At 41.3% G+C, this 22,973-nt stretch overlaps 1 protein-coding gene across 1 annotated transcript; it reads right to left on the reverse strand.

Moving 5' to 3' along the window:
* Positions 1 to 1,687: 1,687 nt before the first annotated feature.
* Positions 1,688 to 22,853, reverse strand: TTC33 (tetratricopeptide repeat domain 33). Its single transcript, XM_081089811.1, has 5 exons — positions 22,601 to 22,853; positions 17,839 to 18,060; positions 7,059 to 7,140; positions 5,287 to 5,418; positions 1,688 to 3,125 (listed from the first exon to the last, which is right to left on the reverse strand). Exons 2-5 carry the CDS (start codon positions 18,057 to 18,059, stop codon positions 2,772 to 2,774), a joined length of 789 nt encoding a protein of 262 aa, XP_080945937.1. The 5' UTR covers position 18,060; positions 22,601 to 22,853; the 3' UTR covers positions 1,688 to 2,771.
* Between the last annotated feature and the right edge of the window lie 120 nt (positions 22,854 to 22,973).

Here is a 22,973-nt window from a genome sequence, read left to right on the forward strand (position 1 = left end):
TCAAGCGTACCAACATCTGAATTATAGGGGTGCCAGAAGAAGAGAGCAAGATCTTGAAAACCTATTTGAAGAAATAATGACAGAAAACTTCCCCCACCTGGTGAAAGAAATAGACTTACAAGTCCAGGAAGCACAGAGAACCCCAAACAAAAGGAATCCAAAGAGGACCACACCAAGACACATCATAATTAAAATGCCAAGAGCAAAAGACAAAGAGAGAATCTTAAAAGCAGCAAGAGAAAGAAACTCAATTACCTACAAGGGAATACCCATACTACTGTCAGCTGATTTCTCAACAGACACTTTGCAGGCCAGAAGGGAGTGGCAAGAAATATTCAAAGTGATGAATACCAAGAACCTACAACCAAGATTACTTTATCCAGCAAAGCTATCATTCAGAATTGAAGGTCAGATAAAGAGCTTCACAGATAAGGAAAAGCTAAAGGAGTTCATCACCACCAAACCAGTATTACATGAAATGCTGAAAGGTATCCTTTAAGAAGAGGAAGAAGAAGAAAAAGGTAAAGATACAAATTATGAACAACAAATACGCATCTATCAACAAGTGAATCTAAGAATCAAGTGAATAAATAATCTGATAAATAGAATGAACTGGTGATTATAATAGAATCAGGGACATAGAGAGGGAATGGACTGACTATTCTTGGGGGGGGGGGGAAGGGGTGTGGGGGATGCGGGAAGAGACTGGACAAAAATCGTGCACCTATGGATGAGGACAGTGGGTGGGGAGTGAGGGCGGAGGGTGGGGTGGGAACTGGGAGGAGGGGAGTTATGGGGGGAAAAAAGAGGAACAAATATAATAATCTGAACAATAAAGATTTAATTTAAAAAAATAAATAAATAAATAAATAAATAAATAAAATACAGAAAAAAGTGACTTATTCACCAATTATATAATAAACAAATACCTATTAACTCAAAACAACATACCAACTTCTCTAGACACCCAACTACCCACCCTTTGAGAATATTTTTCATAAAATAAAATATAATTGATATTTGTTTTTTGGATCATTCTAAAATTAACCTCTCCAACCAGAGATAAATTTCTAATATAACTTTGGGGGGAAATGTAATACCTTTCAAGGCAAGTGCTGACTTCTCAGACTCTGAAAAAAAAAAAAGAGGTAAACATTCTACTAAAAGAAAACCTTAAATCATCTCAGAAAAATAGAAACCAGTACTTACATGCATCCAACAAATGCTCCAACAGAAGATTTCTTCAAACAGAGTAACTTACTTTCATCTCCACCAAGGATAAACGTAATTTCACACCAATAAAGCTTCCTGAGGGTCAGAAGTAACAGTGCCCAGCAGCTCTATGTAACTGTACTACAACGGGTGTGCTATAAAAATAACAGTTCACATTAGCAATGACAATACTGATTTGGGGCTATAACTGTGTTGTTTCAATGAACTACTGCTTCAATATACCTTTCTCTATTCACGAGATCCTATCACAAATCACATTTCAGTCTCCATGTGTGCTGTGCCTAAGTTATTAACTCATTGGATTTCTAATAACATCACTATGTTTGTTTTCTTTTTAGAAAGATATAATTTAGTTATTTAAAATTGTGGTTATTTCTCATTTGACTGAGCAGTTCCGAACAAGTTATCTAGAAAAAGAATTCCAAAGCATCAGTTGAACAGATAAGCAAAAGATAAGTTATTTTCAAGGTTTTTAAGCTTTTATTCTTTTTTTAGTTTTTTAATGTTTTTATTGATTTTTAGAGGGAGAGGAAAAGAAAGGGAGAAGGGAGAGATAGAAACATTGATCGGCTGCCTCCTGCACACCCTTCTGGGGATCAAGCCCACAACCTGGGCATGTGCTTGACTGGGAACCAAACCAGCAACCTCTTGGTGCATGGGAGAACACTCAACCACCTCAGCCACACCGACCAGGACAAGGTTTTTAAGCTTTTAAAAATAAAGGAAATACTGCTTTTGACTAGGACAACATTGCCGTACAATTTATGATACAGCTATAAGAGCCATTCATTTAAATAATGCACATCTCAAAAATGGCTCGCTTGTGTTAAGGACTGTCTACTTTAACAATTAAAAAATTAAAACCATCATTCTGACAATGTATCAGTAATTCCCACATCCATAAAATACTGAAGGTGGCAACTATCGTGGTGATAGTAATTTTAAAGTCAAAACAAGCATAAATTCGATGTAAGAGTCTCTACAGAAAATGTCCGGAACACACACAGTTGCATGCATTTCCAGCTGAACTTGCAAAGAATCTACCTATAACCAAATGACAATTTTGAAAGAAACATGAACATCAAAATACTCAAGCTTCATGACAAAGTTACTCTAATAAAACAAGAAAAATAGAAGAGTGAACAGTAATAGCAGTATATTTTTTTGGAGGGAGAGAAATCACCCACTTCCTTGTCATAAAAAAGTCAATATTTTAATAACACTGGCCATCAAGTTATTCACTACTGGAGCATTCACTTCCAAGTTCTGTCTTTAAAATGTATTCACTCATACATTTGGATTAAGTTTATTCATCAAAAACCATTGTAGTCAGAATTCTAATCTTAAGTTTAAATCATAACTTATCAAAGCAGAGTCCAAACACTCTATAATAATCCTACCCTTTAGTTTGTATATGCCTCATCTGAAAAACTGATTTTACAAACAGGAGTGTGACCCTGTTTCTCCAGAGTAAATGCCTGTTTGCCTAAAACTTTGTGGCAATCAAACAGGTGGATTCAAGGAGCTCCTGCTAAGCTTCATCGGGCTTTGATAAAAACAGAGCCATCGGGGGCCGTGGCCCCATCTTCCTTCTCACTTACAGTCTCCACGGTCCCAGAAGCAGACACAATAACCATGGTTTTATTATCTGAAACCGGCTTTTGTTTCTCAGCAATAGCTGCGCAAACAGCAACGATCTCATCACTTTCAAAGTCATAGTCGGGAATGGACTTGGGTGAGACATGTGTGACTTCCGCTGGCGCTTCATTTTTTTTAATCCTCTGGGCTACCTTTTGCTGCTCCTGGAGCTTTCTTGCCCAAGAAAGGTCTTCTTTCCATATTTCAGGGTTCATTGGATAGATATGAAGGGCTACTTGAAAACTTCGAATTGCCTAGGGAAAGAAAAGGCCAGGTTTTTCTCCTTGCATTGTTTTAAAAAAAAAAATGAATGTGTTTAGCATAATCCACAATATCTGCATGTATATATATATAAAATAAAGTATATAGATGTAAAAATGGAAGTTAGGGCGGTGCCCTAACCATGGATGATGACTATGAAGAAAAAAACAAAGGTTATAAAACTGTGAAAGGGATTGACAAATTGCTGATGAGGATTAAAAGTCCATCAAAATAGAGGTATTGATATTATAGCTCAAAACAAGGCAAACACATTTCAGCTTCTGCAGATCAGCTAATACATGAATTCAGTGATTTCCAGGGCTAAATCAGAGTCAGGAAGGTACCAGAAACGCACAACGCTGAAGCCAAGAGTTTAGATCACAGTAATGCTAACATGCACTGAGTGACACGGGAGATCAAGGCAGACGCTGCATAACGAAAAATGGTCAACTCCCCATAATTATATAACACTTATCAAAACATACGCACCCAACATCAGAACACCTGTGTGTATAAAGTCAACACGGACAGAACTGAAGGGAGGAACATCAATAAGGAAACAGAAGATTTGAGCAACGGACCACACAGACCTACACAGAGCCTTTCACCCAACAGCAGCAGAACAGACATCTTGGCGAGTACACATGGAACATTTTCTAGGACAGAAAACATGTTATACCACAAAACAAGTCTTAACAAATTTAAAAAGGCATGTCAACCATCTTTTCTGACCAAAATGGAATAAACTACAAATCAATAGCAAAAGGATAATGGGAAAATTCACAAATATGCAGACATTAACGCACTCTTGAACAATCAGTAAGTTCAAAAAGAAATCAAAGAGAAATTAAGAAAGATCTTGACACAAATGAAAATAAAAATACACTAAAATTATGAGATGCAGCAAAAGCAGAAAAGGGAAGTTTATAGCACTAAATGCCTGTTAAAAAAGAACAATCTCAAGTAAAAAAAAAAAAACCCCAAAACACCTACCTTTACACCTCAAAAAATTAGAAAATGAAGAACCAAGCCTATATTCATTTTCCAACATATACACCCAATTCTGTATAAAAATATGAATAATTACTTATAGAGATCTACCAACTATTGACTTTTAATTTATTATTTGTTCCATTTAACTATGTATTTTCTTATGTTTATATATGTGGGTGGGGCAAAGTAGATTTATAGTTGTGAGTGCACAAAATAGTTTATTCTTGTATTATTATTTATCAATTATTGTATTATTTTTCATACAAATAACTATAAACCTACTTTTGCCCACCACTGTAATAAGAATTGTTATGTCAGAAATTTTAGCTTGCTTTCAATATATTTTTCATAGTATCCCTTCATTATAACATTGAGTAATTTTTAACCATTCCAGTCTTTCAAAAGAACAGGTTAAGTTTACATAAATATTACAAATTTAGAATTTTTTCAAACAGAGCCCTAAAAAACATTAAAGGAGGACAAAATAAGTTTTAATTCCTCCAAGAACTTCACAATGGGCAAAACCATATAAATAGAAAAAAATAAAACAGTTAAACAATGAGTACTCTTATTTAAAAAAACTTAAAATTTTGCCCTGGCTAGATGGCTCAGTTGGTTAGAGTGTCATCCCATACACCAAAAGGTTGCAGGTTCAATTTTCAGTCAGGGCATAGACCTAGGTTTCGGTTTCGATCCTGGTCAGGATGCGTTCAGGCTATGTGAAATTTTTTTATTAACTTTCATGATTCAAATTACCTGAAAAATATTCTGACCCTGATTGAATTGGTGTTTATGATGTAAATAACAGTAATAACTCTGACCTGTGTTTGTGGTTTAATACCTTTAAGGGTTGATTGTCTATTTATTTTTTGCATAGATTTGATAAATGACTAACATTTGGGTTGAGCTGATCAAAACATGTCAAAATAAAATTTTAGCATCATAGCCCTGGCCAGTGTGGCTCAGTCGGTTGGAAGTTGGCTAGTGCACCAACAAGTTGCCGGTTCAATTCCCGGTCAGCCGATCCATGTTTCTCCATCACATCTTTCCCTCTCCCTTCCTTTCTCTTTAAAATTCAATTTTAAAAATCTTTAAAAATAAATAAGTAAGTATTAAAAAAATAGAATTTTAGCATTATAATCAGATATCGGACTTCCTTACCAACACTATCTCTCCTAATCCAAGCTGAGCACGCCCCAGAGTTTGCCAAGACTCCCACGAATGTGGATTTCTCTGCACAGCCATTTCTGCTGCGTGAACTGCAGGGAACATTTCATGAAGTGACATTAGGACCTATAGTCAAACAAAGAAACAAAACCTGTCAGTAATATTCATAAACTAGCAACTACTAATAGATAACCATACATAAGTAACTCTTTCCATTTTTAAGAACATATTTTCAGTCTGGTAAACATAGTATTTCAGTGGTTTTGACTCCTCCACTGCCATTCAGGGTCAGGAATCACATTCTCCTTCCTTCTCCTGAAAAACTATAAAAATGTAAATCATTCCCTTTCCAATTATTGAACACTGTTGTCCATCAGTCAAAGCCATGCAGTCATACTCTCGCCATGGTAGCTCAGAACTATTGGATCTCTCAATTCCACTTCTATTTATTCCACTTACAATGTGGATTTTAGGGTACCCCAGGTGTTCAACCACCCACCCTAACCCCAGTGAACACCTTCCTGCTATAAAAGCCATGCAAACATTCCACAGGCCTCCCCACAACTGGGTTCTCCACACCACACACCAGAAAAACCAGGGCATTCCTGAACCCTTCACCTTTAAAAAAAAAAAAAAAAAGGGCTGCATATTATCAATAATCTTTGGGACCACATGCATTTCACAAAATTTGTGAAACAATCATCATTATCAAGTTCCAAATTAAACAACTCATTTCATACAAGTCACCACAAATCCTGCCTTTAATATGTATATATAGATTCAAGACTGAAAATGACTTATCTAGCCCGGCCAGAGTGGCTCAGTGGTTGAGCACTGACCCATGAACCAAGAGGTCACTGGTTGGATTCCCAGTAAGAGCACACAACCACCTGGGTCGCAGGCTCAATCCCCAGTAGCATGCGTGCAGGAGACAGCCAATTGATGTTTCTCTCTCATTGATGTTTCTCTCTCTCTATCCCTCTCCCTTTTCCTCCCCCTCCCCCCCAATCAATAAAAACACTTTTTAAAAAAAGAAAATTATTTATCCAAATGATGGTCCTCATACCACTTTTATTTAGTAGACATAATTTGGGTTTTTCCTGGATAAACTAAAATCACAGCTGATAAAAAATGTACCCTGTGTTTGAGCTCATCATCAGGAAAGATGTTAGGCACATGGATGAAGGCAGCATTGCAACTATTTCCTGCCAAAAATATGATCAATGCTTTGAGATTTGAAGTTCTCTTAGATAATTTAATCCAAGTGCTCAGAGGTTTTCTTTATAAACTTTCCCACAAAATATTAAAAATGTATTTTTAAGTACAAATGGTATTTTTAAACTATTAATAAATTGAGCCTATTCTAACGTTTTGCTAAGGACTAGGTAGGCCATTTTTCAGAGAAATATCATCTAGAATCCAATCCACTAGAAGAAAGTTATTGCAAAATCCACTACAATTAATTTCCAAGTAAAGCAAACACATTTCATTTATTTACGAGATTACCAGAGACTTTTTAAAAGATGCCCATCTGCTCATATCATAGTTAGGTTGAAATAGCAGTTAACTGCATTATGAAGGTAAACAAATTTCTAATTTGATACATAAGAAAAAGTCATAAATAATATCGTAACAATCTCTCCCCAAATAAACTATATTTTAGTAGTAAAAAGAAAACAGCAGGAAATGCTATTTTGGTTCATCAAGCTCATCAAACAAACACAGTGCAATTTCATAATGAAAGTGGCCTTCTTCATAGCCCTTACCTGTGACTTCATCTCATATAGGGTAGCATCATCTGGGGTTAACTGCAGTGCTTCATCCCACTTCTGAATCGCCTCTCGATATCTGTGGTTGTTAAAGTAACATTTATATCATATTTCTAATGAGTCCTTGAGAGCACATGACCAAATTTAAAAACCAGATACTAAGGAATAATTGTTTATCAAGCAATATCTCTATTCAAGAACTGATAGCATTGATGTTACAAAAAGTAGGAAAATTTAAGAGATAAAGGGAAAGGTGACCAAAAGAAAAAAAAAAGCAAAATATAAATAAAAACGATTTTGAAAAGCTTTCTCCAAGATTTTATTCCCTGGGCTGAGCAAGCACCACAGGAATTTCTCTTTTTCTCATCAACCTCAATGTCGGCACATGTTGTCAGTCATTTTAGATGTCTTACAGAGAACTTTTCTGAGGACTTTACAATCCAGGTGCAGCCCTGGGCTCTAGACTGCAGCCGCCTAGCTGACAGACGGCAAGAAGCTGCCGGGAATTGTGTACAGACCCTTCAGTGTTCAGTGGCCTTGCCTGTGAGGCCCATGAACACAGAAGCACTGTCCTGTCCATCACTATGAACACAGGCACGTGGATAAGATGTGGGCTGAATAAATGAAGCAAGTATGGAGGTCACTTCCGCCACACCTTTCACTGATGTTCTCTTCATCACGTCTCTGTTGAGCTCCAAAGCCATGTAGTCAACTAGCATCTCCATCTAGATGGCCCAAAAACACCTCGAACTCCACGTGCCCAAAACTGACCTCTGCACACTCCAGGCCAAACCTGCAGCAGCACAGAAGCACTCTTCCTTTCTAAAGGAATGAGCAAGTCCTACATGTTAGCCAAAGCAGTCATCTTCACAGCATCCTTCACGAAAGTTAACTCATGTATACTTGAGTATTTCCAGGAGGAGAAAGTTTTAATTACCAGAACATTTTTCATTGTACCTTTCTGTCTTGTACCTTTCGCCCAATGCTACTGGTTCTGATTTCTGGAGCTAAATAGAAAATATATAGTCCACCAGTTTTCATTCCTGGCTGCATACAGAATGATCTATGGAGATTATGGAGGAAAAATACACACACACACACACACACACACACACACACACACACACAAGCTGGTCCCTGCCTCAGATCAATTAAAATAGAAATTCTCAGAGTAGGACTCAGGTATCTGTATTTTTCCAAAGTCCCCAGCTAATGCTAATAAAAACCAGGGGGGATGAGCCGATTTTAATATCTCTCATAGTACATTAAGCCCCATCATGTTCTATCTTCTCTTGAATCAGTTCTTGTTGCCTATTTTCCAGTTCCCTCATGTCCTCTGTATGTGTTCTTGAGTATAACTCCCTACCCAGCATGAGAAGATCCAAACCAAACATAACTAAAAATATACTGATTTGTAAGCAGGGGGCAGAGAACGGAAAAAAAACAACAAAAAAAAAACAGAGGCAGAATTTGGCAGAAAATACAAAGTCGAAGAACATAAACAAAAGTACATTCTCTCTGTATTCACCTTGCTATAGAATAGTTCCTTTATTAGGAAATAACACAAATGGGCAACACCATTTCCAGGGTCTGATGCCACCTGGGCACATGCAAATGGGCGACAGCCAGCTGAGAATCAGTCTGCCACGGCCAGCAGCGGTGAGGGCCCCGGAGCGAGCTGTGCTCAGCCTGCCTCACCGGCCACTGATATCTCACAGCAGCAGACTGTGGTGACGACGCTGAAGACTCACCCCACCACAGCTGGTGGTCCATGCAGCACATCCGAATGTGCAGAGACGGCTGCCAGATCTACTGCAGGGACCACTATGTGCAAAACCTTTGTAAGGGACAAAGATAGAACAATCTTCCTTCTAAATTTTAGAAATAAACTGTAAATAAATGTTTATGAGGGAAAATTCTCTAGAGGCGAAAAACAGATGATAAATGTGACAGGGATATTACCATTTTTAAAACTATCATTTATGAACTAACAGATGCAGGCAAGACCATCAATGGGTGCTTCCCTTCTCCTGGCCTACAAGTAAAGGGTAACACCACTTGCAGGTCATGGGACACTTGGCACCTAATACACCAACCGTCTCCCTTATTATGCTCTCACAGAGCATGATGCAGATACGCTCCACAGAGGACCTACTAACTCAACTTCAGTTTGGAACACTCTGAGCAGGCACAGCCCTGCTGCAGCTGTTGGATAGGAGGCATTAAAAGATAAAAACGTGGTTTAGAGTCACTATGGTTAATAAGTGACCCAAGTCTGACTCAGCCAGTTTATAGGCAACCTTCACAGTATCCAACTGAACAGCACCAGGAAGGAAGCAAAGGAGCAGCCCAGGGTTGCACCAGGGCCGGGGAAGATAACACCTCCATGCGGCACGGGCCAGCTGGTGACCAGGCCAGGCAGTGAGATAGCACACTCACCCACCAGATAGAAGTATCAGTGTTTAGCTACTTTGTTCCTAATTAAATTTCTCATTTACTATCGTTTCGAGTTTAATGAGCTCTATAGTTATCAGCTTATTCACTTCATAAATATTTATTGAGCACCTCCTCTGGGCCAGGTAGGAGACTAAGAACTGAGGATGCAGCATTCAACAAGATAAAAAGGGGCCTGAAGGTGGAACAGGTGGAAGAGGGTAAAGGGAGGATAAATGGTGATGGAAGGAGACTTAACTCTCTGAGTGTTGAACACAATACAATATACAGATGATGTATTAGAGCATTGTACATTTCGAACCTGTAATTTTATTAACCAATTTCACCCCAATAAATTCAATTTTAAAATTTTTAAAAAAGATATAAATGGACCTTACTCTTCTAGATCTTACATTCTAGAACATCTGCATGTGGAGAGAAAAAGACAACAAACACAAGTTAGAATCTGATAAATGCCATGATGAAAAGCAACTGGAGTGATGTGGTAGGTAGTGACCGGGTGGCCACTCAGAATGCATGGTCAGGAAAGGTCTGTACGCAGACATTTGAGCCGAGATCTGAATGTGAAAAAGTCCTCAGCCAACTGGAGATCTGCAGAAAGTTCATTCCAGACAAAGGACAGAAGGAGCCCAAGGCAGGACTAAGCACCCGTGTCCTGAGGAAAAGAAAGAACACCAGTCTGGCTATAGCAGGAGGAAGGGGAGGGAAAGCAGCCACGGCCACAATCACGTAGGGAGCAGCAGGCCAGTGGTTATGAGACGGGTTTCACTGTATGGGTGTGATGGGGGCCCCGGGGAGAATGGACCGTGGGGGAGTGAGAATGAGCACAGGAGACCAGTGAGGAAGCTACACGAGGAGTCATCTAGGTAAGAGATGACCGCAGACTAGACAAGGTGAAAACGGAGGGAAGGTAAAAGAGAGTTAGACTATGTTGAAAAACAGGTCAACTCAACACGGACTGGATTTGGAAGTGAGAAAGAAAAAAAAGAAAAAGGAAAGGAATCCAAGATGGTGTCTTAGTTTGGGTTGCCTGGGAAAGGGAGTCTGAGGCCTAAGGTAACTGACTCTGTGGGAGCAGGATCCCAGGGCAGCCAGAGTGAGGGAGAAAGAGAGACGTGAGGCAGGAAAGCGGGAGAATAAATACAAGGTGTATGTTAAGCTGGCAAAGGCTTCAAAAACCAACCCTGATGATCGCTTTTCCTGTAGAACTTCCTCGGAGAGACTGGATGAACCGTGCGTCTTGGAAGCAGCCCGGTGGTGGAAGAAGGAAAAGCTTTGCCTGCCTCCCATCGTCGAAGTCTTCCCCACAAGCTTTAACCCACCTAGTCCTGGTGTGCGATCCGTCCCCCCAGAGGATCCACAGGTCCAGCTGGCCAGCATCGAGGTCTTTCATTGTCAGTTAGCACCACACGTGGGGCTCTTTGGTGTGTGAGGACAGCAGCTGCCGGGGCCTGATGGTCTCAAAGGCAGGGAGCTGGGGTGACTGGGGAAGATGAGCTCTGGTCAGCACAGAAGCCAGCAGAGTTGACTGCTGGCGTTTGGGCTTCCGTTACTAGGTACAGGGTGGGGCCTTTCACTGACATAGCGAAGACTAGAAAGGAGCAGATGTTTGGGAGAAAAATCAAGAGTTCTGCTCTGTACATGTTATGTTTCAGATACTGACTAGACACCCAAGTGGGTATAAAGCAAGCATCAAACATTAGAAAGTCCAGGACTCAGGTGGGAAGACTAGAGGTGGTGCTGAGAGCAGGAGGCCATGGAAGTTTAAGAAGGCAAAGACTGTATTTGGAAAGGACAAGAAGCACTTTCTAAACACTGTTGCCCACCAATATTTAGAAAATGAGCAAAAGAAAAGACCAAGCAAAGAAAATGAAGGTGTGGACGCTGAAACAAGGACAGGCACGACAGTGCTGTGGTTCGGGAGCAGTGTGTTTAGGAAGGGAGGGGTCAGCTGTGCTGGGCGTGCGAGGCACAGTAAATGAGAACAGAGATATCTCTCTGTAAGAGTGGGTCAGCGGATGAGTGGGGACAGAAATCTGAGTGGAATGGACTGAAAGAATAATCCATCAAGCAATGGAGTTTGTGGAGAAGGAAAGCGGAGAAAGTGTAGGGCATATGAGTCAAGGGAAGCTTTTGTTCTTTATTTTAATCCTCACCAGAGGATATTTTTTTCCATTGATCTTTAGAGAGTGAAAGGGAGGGATGAGGGAGAGGGAGAGGGAGAAAGAGAAACATGGATGTGAAAGTGACACATCAACAGTTTGCCTCCCACACATGCCCTAACCAGAGCCAGGGATCAAAACTGCAACCGCGGTACATGCCCTTGACCAGAATGGAACCTGAGACCCTCAGTCCGGGCAGGAGTTGGGGTGGGGGTGGGAGTGGGGAGGTGGTGCTCTAAGCACTGAGAAAACCAAAGCTTTTAAATGGATGCTGTTAGATTATGCTTGTGTCCCAGTGAGAAGGAGCCAAGAGAGAGGAACAAATGGCATCAAGATGAAGATCACTGTCATGAGATACAGCCACGCTGGCACTCAAGACCGTGTGGGTTACATGGCCAAGTCACCCTCGAGTTCCCTCTGATGGGTATACTTTTCTAGACGAGACAAGTTCATGATAAATTCTAATTCTAGTCCTGCTTCACACACATACGCACTAATTCTCGAAGAAAAAATAGACTACTTAGCTACACAATCAAATATCACCATCTAGTGGTTGAAACCATAAAATCCAACATATCGAAGTTAGGACACACTGTAACTACTGAGAAGGTATATCCTAGTTAGTAATAATTCTAGAAAAAAAATGTCTGAACAACATCTTACAAAAAACGTTAACACTACATGAAATATACCAATCATGCACAACATCCTAAAATATAATATCTGAAGTACAGGTACTGAGGGTGCTGGGTGCCAGGTGCATGCTCGGCTTTTGTATGCACTTGCTCTTTAATCCCCCAGGGGCTAGGAGATAAATCTCTCCATTGTGCAGCTGAGGAACCTGGAAACCAAAACGTAAAAAGCCAGTAACCTGCCAAGTTTGTGCAGGTAGAAATGCTAAAGCTAGGATCGGAACAGAGGTAAAATAACCTCACAATCCACATGCAAGTACTAGCAGGGGCTGAGCTTTATTTGTAAAATTTAACTTCACTATTTCTGCTTCTATTATTTTCTACTTATTTTCAACCAAGTTTAATATTCTTTTAGATATTTTAAACGATTATTTCTACTTATTTTTGGCATAGAATCACCAAACTGCTCGATTCCCCTAGATGCCTTTAATTCTGTTTAGTTATTTCCTAAAGCTGTGTGTACACTATTCTAAAACAAATACCAATGAGCAAAGAAACTTACTGATCTCATTGTCCTTCATTCAAATAGAGCATCTAATCCAGCTGATTTTAATGAAATGACTCAATGTTTTGACACGCAAGCAAAAAACAAGAGTTATTTTGTTTATCGACAAAGTTGATATCCCTCCTCGGCACAGGAAACTCAGAGGGAAAACCATGGCAATAACTTAAGAGCTTTTCCCTTCCACTCATTAGTGTGGTCCAGAGAAAAAGGCAAAAACAACAACGTTAATGAACTTTGAACAGACATTTGCAGGCATTTCTAAAGATGTTTTATGGGTGTTCTGGAAGTGATTTCATAAGTGTGGGAAATTTACACTTCATTTTCTTCTGACTAAGTACAGAGTGATCAATCTCACCAAGTTATAAAAGATAAAAAATCTTTGTGCCTAAAATACCACAAATGAGAATTCACAATCTAACATTAGGCTGTTAAGCTGCTAACTGTCCTTGATTGCTATTTATTTTCTACCATTCTTTCCCAATTTGAGGTACTGATATATTAGAGCTTAAGCAACATTTTATGTTTTATATTAATACAAGATTACACCCAGAATGAAAAATAGCAACAGACCTAGAAACTAAACTGTTTGCTTTTTGAACTTTGACTCATTTATGACAAAAATGATAAACAAATCTTCTAACCACCCTTAACAATTAGGGAAAATAAAAAAGAACAGAAAAACAAAGAAAAGACCTAGTACTTGTTCAGCACTACTGCTTTAATTTCTCGGACTCTTCATTACCACATAGCAGACAGCAGTCACAAGCACAGGGCCTAGTTTTAGATCTCTGGATGGTCTGGGAGTAGTCTGTCCGACCAATAACCTGCTCGGAGACTATTCCTGCTCATCACACATATGTCTTCAAAAAATTGTATCTTAAGGGCAAATAAACCAACAGTCCTCATGATGTCAAGTGTACTTTTCCTAGTATATTTCCTTCACCAAAGATAAATGTTTCAAGATTTTTATAAAAATATGGCTTTCAGCAAATATTACACACAGCAAACAGACCGGCACAGGCATATCTTTCAGAGGCTGCACTAATAACCTGATGTCATTTACCTCCAATATGCGGCAGTGGAGAGCATAAACGTTACATGAAGTTTTCTTACCTAAAATGTTTAATCAGAATCTAAATCAAACCTCAACCCAACTTTCCGTTTACAAGAAATGCATGAGATAGGAACATGGTAAGGAAACAATCAAACAGAAAATTGGTCTGGACTCTTCAAAATGTCAGTGTCATATGGGGGATAAAAGTAGGGGGCCAAGGAGACACTAAAGAGATACAATAACCAAATGCAAGCTGTGGACTTTGTTTGGATCCTAATTTACAAAAAATTATTTAAAGTTGAATTAGGTGAAAGTTGGAGAAATCTAAATGTGGACTAGGTATCAGATTACAGTTCATTTTCATAGGTTTGACAGCTCTTGTGTTTGGTGAAAGACCATCCTTACACTTAGGAGAAGCATGCTGAATTAGGACCCAGGGGTCATAATGCCTGCAACTTACTTTCAAATAAATCAGCAAAAAAATTCTGATAAACAGTTAAGTGTATATATGTGCATAGGAAGATAAATAAAGCAATTATTAAGAGTTTTTTAATCTAATGTAAAGTACTTAGAAAATACAGTCAATAATTTTATATAATAAAAGCCTAGGTGGCATCATGCCCTCGCGCGACACCCTGGCGCGACAGCCTCACGTGACATCGCTGCACACACAGCAGAGGCGGTGCCTGGTGGCCGCTGAGTCCCACAGCTATATACGGCACGGAGGGGACCAGTCCTGCGTCTCCATCTCCGCCGCCTCGCACGGGGAGGCGGTGGGTTCCGGCAGAGGAGGCGGGTCTCGGCAGGGGAGGGCAGTTGTGGGCAATCAGGCCGGCAGGGGAGGGCAGTTGTGGTGATCAGACCAGCAGGGGAGCGGTTAGAGGGCAATCAGGCTGGCAGACAGAAGTGGTTAGGGGCAATCAGGTTGGCAGGCAGGTAGGTAGGCAGGCAGGCAGGCAGGTGAGCAGTTAGGAGCCAGCAGTCCCAGATTGTGAGAGGGGTCCCAGATTAGAGAGGATGCAGGCTGGCTGAGGGACATCCCCTGCCCCGTGCATGAATTTCGTGCACCGGGCCTCTAGTATTGTAATAACTATGAATGGTGCCAGCTGGGTACTTGCAGTATTGGGGGGATCACTTTGTAAAGTATATGATAGTCTAGCCCTGTGGTCGGTAAACTGCGGCTCACGAGCCACATGAGACTCTTTGGCCCCATGAGTGTGGCTCTTCCTAAGCCTTAGAAGTACCCTAATTAAGTTAACAACAATGTACCTACCTATATAGTTTAAGTTTAAAAAATTTGGCTCTCAAAAGAAATTTCAATCATTGTACTGTTGATATTTGGCTCTGCTGACTAATGGGTTTGCCGACCACTGCTCTAGCCACTATGCTATGCACCTGAAACTAATTCAAGAAATACTGAATGTAAAATTTAATTTAAAAATTAAATTAAGCTTGGCCGGTGTGGCTCAGTGGTTGAGTGTCAATCTATGAACCAGAAGGTCACAGTTCAATTCCCAGTCAGGTCATATGCCAGGGTTGTGGGCTCAATCCCCAGTACGGGGCATGAGAAAGATCAATGATTCTCTCTCATCAGTGATGTTTCTACCTCTCTCCCTCTCCCTTCCTCTCTGAAATCAATAAAAATATATTTTTTAAAATTAAATTTAAAAAAAAAAACATTTTGAGTCTAGTCAGAGCAATATGGGAGATTCAACTATTCTTTCAACTTTAACATAGATTTGAAATTTTTAAAAATAAAAAAGTCCTTCTGCACTCCTAGGTTATAGAGATACCTTTGTATATTTTCTTTTATTCACACTAAAATTTTTGATTCCTCTGGAGTTCATTCTGTATGTGGTATGAGATATAGATCCTTTTTTCTTCTTCTATACAAAGTTCCAGCTTTCTCTACACAACCTACTAAACAATGTGTCCTTTCCCCACTGATCTGTGGAAGAATGAATTTTGGTTCCACTGAAAGAGCTAAGCAGAAGAAGGGGGAAAGGAATAAGAAAAGTAGGAGAAACAGCAAAGGGGAAAGAAAAAAAGGTGCATATAAGTAAAGTATAAGAGTTTAGATGAGGAAGGGCTAAGAATAAATGAAACTATTATCAAACTCCATATTTACTAAAGTATGTAAGAAGTCCGTCGGAAAAAATAACTGAGCACCTATTACATATTTATACACACACGCACACACACACACACACACACACACACACCCTCAAAGTTATTCAGGAAAACGTCTAATTTATCTGGTCCACCGTATCAGAGAGAACATTTCCAGGAATTACACCATCTGCTACCAACCAGTAAGTTGGATTACATTTTATTGAGTTTTTACTCTATATTTTTTTAATATATATATTTTTTTAAAAAAAAAATATTTTTATTGATTTCGGAGAAAAGAAAAGGAGAGAGACAGAATCATCAATCAGCTGCCCCCGACACAGCCCCTACCCAGGAATGTGCCTGGGATCGGACCGTGACCTCCTGGTTCATAAGTCAATGCTCACCCACTGAGCCACGACCAGAGCCTTTACTCTACTTTAGACAGAACAGAAAGGCTGGCAGAGCAGAGACATTTTAAGAATCTTGAAGGCTTTTTTACAAACTTTCAGATTCCATGGGAAGTGTTTCAAGGTGACTTTAAAACCTATTTCTTTAATTTAGCACCTAGATCAGATTTTAAAACATAAACTTAGCCCTAATCGGTTTGGCTTAGTGGACAGAGCATTGGCCTATGGACTGAAGGGTCCCAATCTCGATTCTGGTCAAGGGCATGTACCTTGGTTGCAGGCACATCCCCAGTAGGGGGAGTGCAGGAGGCAGCTGATCGATGTTTCTCTCTCATCCATGTTTCTAACTCTCTATCCCTCTCCCTTCCTCTCTGTGGAAAATCAATAAAATATATTTTAAAAAATAAAACATAAACTTATAGAATTCATAACTCTTCATCCCACTACTGACAGCAGATTGGAAAACGTAAATGTTCTAAAGCAGTGGTTCTCAACCTTCTGGCCCTTTGAATACAGTTCCTCATGTTGTGACCCAACCATAAAATTATTTCGTTGCTACTTCATAACTATAATGTTGCTGCTGTTATGAATCGTAATGTAAATATCTGATATGCAGAATGGTCTTAGGTGACCCCTATGAAAGGTTTGGTTCGGCAGCCAAAGGGTTCACGACCCACAGATTGAGAACCGCTGTTCTAAAGGAAAACCCGAAAACAGTGGTTGGCAAACAGGCTCGCGAGCCACATGCGGCTCTTTGGCCCCTTGAGTGTGGCTCTTCCACAAAATACCACGTGCGGGCACGCACGTACAGTGTGACTGAAACTTCGTGGCCCATGCGAAGAAGTCGGTTTTCGGCCTGGGCAAGTCTATTTTGAAGAAGTGGCGTTAGAAGTGAGGGGTGTCGGTTGGTCGGGCGACGGGAGACGCAGTGCAGGTGGCCGCGGGAGACGCAGCGCCGAGGAGGCGCGCGATTCATGCACGAGGTGAGTGAGCCAGTCAGCCAGCCACTCTGTGCAGTGGTTAGTGCTAGTCGAGTCCGCAAGTCGCGCGTGGGTGACAGAAGTACCTACTCAAGCATAAAGTTACCTGTGTTTTTTTCAACCAGCTGCAAATCCTACAGGTATTTTTGTCATCAATTTAAGAATTGTAATTCTTTTGTGTTGGTGGCTTTATTATTATAAAATGAAACATTTTTTAGGTGCCCTGTTTGAGATGGCTACAAAGAAGAAGCAAAGAAAAACAAAAGACGAAAACCGTAAATTTAAAGTTGAATGTACCTACCTACATAGTTTAAGTTTAAAAAATTTGGCTCTCAAAAGAAATTTCAATCGTACTGTTGATATTTGGCTCTGTTGACTGATGAGTTTGCCGACCACTGCCCTAAAACATACCTTTTATTTTCAGCCAGGCTGGCTCCTTCATCCTTCAGCTGCTTGCTTTTCCTGGCACAGCCTTCCAGGAGACTTTCTTTCCTGCGTTTGGTGGCATGAAGCCCGTTCCCTTCATCACTCTCAACTGCATCCTTTTCATCGGCAGCTTCAGCTTCAAACTGCTGGGAAGTGACCTTTGAGACCTTCTCACCAATTTTCCTCTTCCATCCGAAGGAAGCCATTCTGGAAAATCACAAAAAACAGCTTTAAATGTCAAACTTGGCCCTTTATAGACATATGCCAAATAAGTGAAGAAGGAATAAAGGAATAGCAGAATCAGACTATCATCATTTTCTTAATTTTTTAATTTCAGAGAGGAAGGGAGAGGGAGCAAGAGATAGAAATATCAACGATGAGAGAGAGAGTCGCTGACTCGCTGCCTTCTGCATGTCCCACTGGGGACCGAGCCCACAACCCAGACAGGCCCTGACTGGGAATAGAACTGTAACCTCCTGGTTCATGAGTTGATGCTCAACCACTGAGCCACACCGGCTGGGCGACTATCACCATTTCTTAACTCCTAATTAAACAGTGGTCCTCGGAAATAATCATCAAGTAACATCAGGAAAGACAAGTGGACATTATGCATCGCCTGATGGAAGGGACACACCAGCCATGATATATTCTTAACTAAAATTAATCCTAAATCATATCAGCCTATAGTTTATAAAAAACATGGGATCTGGATGAGCATGCACAATAACATGACAGAGATGCAGACAGCAAAAACATAAAAATAAAGCTAATTTCTTCAAGAAATAAACTGCCAGGGGTGCCCTAACTGGTTTGGCTCAGTGGATAGAGCGTCGGCCTGAGGACTACAAGGTCCCAGGTTCGATTCCAGTCAAGGGCATGTACCTTGGTTGTGGGCACATCCCCAGTAGGGGGTGTGCAGGAGGCAGCTGATCAATGTTTCTCTCTCATCGATGTTTCTAACTCTCTATCCCTCTCCCTTCTTCTCTATGAAAAATCAATAAAATATATATTTTTTTAAAAACTGCCAGGGGTGAAAGGAGGAGAGAAAGGTGGGAGGTAACCTCTAGATTAAGAGAGACTAAAAGACATACTAACCAAATAGAATTTGTGGATCTTGTTAGCTCTAGGTTCAAACAAGGCAATGGGGAGGGAAGAGGGGAAATCAGAACACTGATTTGGTATTTGATGACATTAAGAAATAACTAATTATTTTTTTAGGTATGATAAATAGTATTATGATTACATTTATTAAAAAACCCTTGTCTTTTAGGCATACATAATAAACTATTTCACATGAAATTATAAGCTACCTAGGAACTGTTTCAATGTAGCCAGTGAGGGTAGGGGTGCAGTAGAGGAGAAATACAGATGAAAAGATTGCTGAGCTGACAGTTGAGGAAGTTAGGTGATGAGAACATAAGATCCTTTATACTTTTCTCTCCTTTCATAAATGTTTGAAATTTTCCATAGTAAAAAGTTTTTCAAAGATTCATTTGGCAAATTCACAGTGGGTGAATCAAAAAGATAACATATGTTAAGTTTTTTTGTAAATCTGCAAGGATATATAAAAATAAAGGATAAGAAAGAATAAAAGGATAACTGATGAAACAAAGTTAAAGGAAAGCCCAGAAGAATTAAACGAATATTTATTTAGAGAAGGGATTTACTGAGGGATCCAAGAACTCTTTACTAATTATATGGATGTGCTTAAAAATACTGAGAAACCTCTAAATTTTTCATATCAATTTTTATGTGCCTATTTGTGTGTGCATTCTTAAAGGAATCTATGACCCCAAAGAGATTATGATCAACTTGAGAGATAGGAAAAGCGATGAACCAGAAGTCTTCATAAAACTATCCAAGAATGGGCATTGTGGGAATAAGAAATGAAATAGTAAGTTCTAGAAGATACCACGGTCTTCACATCTGAGGCACATGGCTGAAGTAAAGTATAAGTAGTCACTAGAAGGAAAGGGATAGAAAAAGTGAGGCCCTTTACATGGAAAGGCCCAAGATATTGGCAGAAATTGAAGAGGTAAGAGAACTGTGTTACATGCCTAAGTTCTTAATGAATATGAGTCAGTGCCAATAAGTTATAGCAATCAAGAAATGTGTAGAATCAGGTTTCAGCTATGTTTGCAACAGTTCACAGTTCAATAAATATTGACTGAGTTTAGCAGATTTTTTTTTTTTTAAAGAAATGTACAGGTTGATAAGGGTTAACCAAATGCCCGGGTTGTAGGCTCAATCTCCAGTAGGGGGCATGCAGGAGGCAGCCGATCAATTATTTTCTCATCATCATCGATGTTTCTATCTCTCTCTCCCTCTATGAAATCAATAAAAATATACTTTTTTAAAAAAAGAAAGAAAGAAGTCTCGTGTGTATGACTGTCTCTAAAGGTGACTAGAATGAGGATGACTTAGTTTTCTGGTTTCAAGTTTCCAAATGCAACTTTGTGAGGCATTCTTTTAATGGGTGGGAACCTTATTAATACTGATGGATATCTGCTGTGGTTACTAAAGGCAAATTACATTATAATTCATTGGTCAGATCTGTAGATTACTGGGAGCAGGGTTTAGAGTGGGAGGAAAGGAAAAAAGGACAGACCTATATGTTATTTTTTTTTTAATTAATTCTTCAGCCGAGCTGGTGTGGCTCAGTGGTGGAGCGTCAACCCATGAACCAAGAGGTCACCAGATCAATTCCCAGTCAGGGCACATGCCTGGCTTTGTGGGCTCCATCTCCAGTAGGGGGCATGCAGTAGGCAGCCAATCAATGATGCTTCTCTCTCATCAATGTTTCTCTCTATCCCTCTCCATTCCTCTCTATAAAAATCAATAAATATATATTTTTTAAAAGTTAATACTTCACTTAGACTCCCATTACCACCCCCCACCCCCATCCTCCTACTGAAGACAGGTATTGGTCAAGGCCCCAATGGTGGTTCTCAACCAGGAATAAAGAAGCCACACACCCTGCTGCCTCAGGTGTTTCTGCCATTCTCCTCCATAAATCCTGTAAGATCCCAACAGACCAGAAGCTAGGGAGGTCAGGACACAATGCGGTTTTAGGCGTATCAACAGCCTGATGACCCTTATCAACTGACAAGTTTAGCCTTGCAGAGGGGGACAAGAATACATTCCTCTCAGACAAGAACTAGTATTGAATGAAAAGTTTAGGCAAGTTCAGAAGTAGAGGGAAAAGGAAATGACAAATTTCATACCCCCAAGCTTCACATTTTTTTTCAGAGAAACAGAAGGCTGGTCCTCTGCTCCAAGCAAAAGGAAAAGAGATGAACCTGAGCCAGGAGAACAAAAAAGACCTGAAACAGCAACTAGGAAGAACAGACACAGCAACAATAAGGGCTGAGTAAAGACGCCACAAAGCATCAAGGGTGCCCAGAGGTTAAAAAGTGCAGATCTCTTACCAACACCATGGTAAGCTTTGTATTTTCTCCACAATTGTCTGGACACCCAAGATAAAGTTAATTACAATACAGGAAAAGTGCTAGAAGAGAGCAGACAAAGGATGCCATGATGTCAGAGGAGAATATGAATAGGCAGGTTTAAAAGAAGGGTGAGTCCCAGGACGGATACAACACACTGTCTGCCTTGGAAAATGTAACCCTCCAAGTTGATATGGGTATTTTAAAGAGTACGAGTTTCCCGTTCTAAGGCTATCTGAACATTAAATTAAAACTTACTATACAGAAAGCTTTCTTAAATCTGTAGTTACATTTTCCACCAGGATAAAAAAACAAAACAAAACACATCACACAGTAGGTACATCATGATCAAGTGGGTTTCTGTTAAACTCATGAAACCACATAAATTCATTTTATGCAGAATTATACTTAACTAGAGGCCCGGTGCACAAAATTCATGCACGGTTAGGGTCCTTAGGCCTGGCTGGCAATCAGGGCCAATCTGTGGGGTGACACACAGGGCGATGGGGGGGCGGGGGGGGGAGGGGTGCGGAAGAGGGGCCTTGCTGGCGCCTGCCTTGGCTGGCCTGGGGCCTGCGGGCTGGGGGCAGCTCCTGTGTTGAGCATCTTTCCCCTGGTGGTCAGTGTGTGTCATAGCGACCAATCGTTCCACCTGTCTTCTGCTGGTCGATTTGCATATTAGGCTTTTATTATATAGGATTGATGCCATGAAAATTCTAAACAGCAACGCTGTGTTCCGAGCTCTTTCGCTGGCGCAGGTCCCTGCGGCCGCCCTGGGTTCCCCCGGGGCCGGGCAGACCCCAGCCCGCGCTGGGGAGGCCGGTCCCTGCCCCGTCGGGGATGCGACACCCCAGGCCAGAACCGCAGGAACACCGGCAGGAACTGGAAACAGACGCTTCCCGTACCGGGATGCACCCGGCGATGAGGCGGTCCAGAAACCAGGTGCCCGAAAATGTCACCGCGAGGCTGAAACCGGCATTAGCGGCTTCCCTTCCTTCTTCACCATTTAAATGTGAGAAATTCATCGAAGCTGCCCGGCACGTCCCCGCGAGCTCCCAGCCCCGCCCTCAGCCGCGGGCACCGGCCTCGGGTCCCGCTCCTCCCGCCGCTCGGGGAAGGTCAAGGCCACGCACACCGGCCGGCGGGCGAGGGCCGCCCCGGCGCCGCTGCAGGGGAGGGCCCGACTCCCAGCCCTGCCCGCCCCTGGGCACCAGCCTCGGCGTCCCGGCTTCGCCACAGCCCGTGGAGCCTCAGCTCCCCCTTCGGAAGCTCCCTTCTCGCGCAACCACGGACCCACTCGCCTGCTTTTGCTGCTCTTCCTCCGGTTCCCAGCACCGACGAGGGAGCCAGTTACTTGAGCACCACTGCCCGGCTCCCGTGTTTACATTCCGCTTGCCCTTTGCCCACAGGAAGCGGAAATCACCAGGCCCGACCTCCGACCTGCCTACTTTTTAAAATCCAAGATACGGGATTGGCCGACCCGCGGCGTCGGAAGCGTCCAGAGAAACCTGCAGGGAAAAGACGCTTCTCAAAGCTTTTCTCATCCGCCAATCCTTCCCCTGGACCAAGAATCCCAGAAGTCATGGCGGCCGCCCCCCCCCCCACTCCTTTACCCTCTGGGATTTGTAGTCCAGCCACCTGAGCTGGGCGCGCCCTCTAGCAGCAGGCGGAAGT

This window comes from Myotis nattereri (assembly GCF_964212035.1).
Source record: "Myotis nattereri genome assembly, chromosome: 4".
In the NCBI taxonomy this organism is placed as follows: domain Eukaryota; kingdom Metazoa; phylum Chordata; class Mammalia; order Chiroptera; family Vespertilionidae; genus Myotis; species Myotis nattereri.

Excerpts from the sequence above, each read along its gene's own strand:
- TTC33 (XM_081089811.1), bottom strand. The coding sequence starts at position 18,059 with ATGGCTTCCTTCGGATGGAAGAGGAAAATTGGTGAGAAGGTCTCAAAG. Across the intron at positions 5,419-7,058 it reads TATATGAGATGAAGTCACAG|GTCCTAATGTCACTTCATGA; the intron begins GTAAGGGCTATG and ends GTTTGACTATAG. Across the intron at positions 3,126-5,286 it reads GATTAGGAGAGATAGTGTTG|GCAATTCGAAGTTTTCAAGT; the intron begins GTAAGGAAGTCC and ends TTCTTTCCCTAG.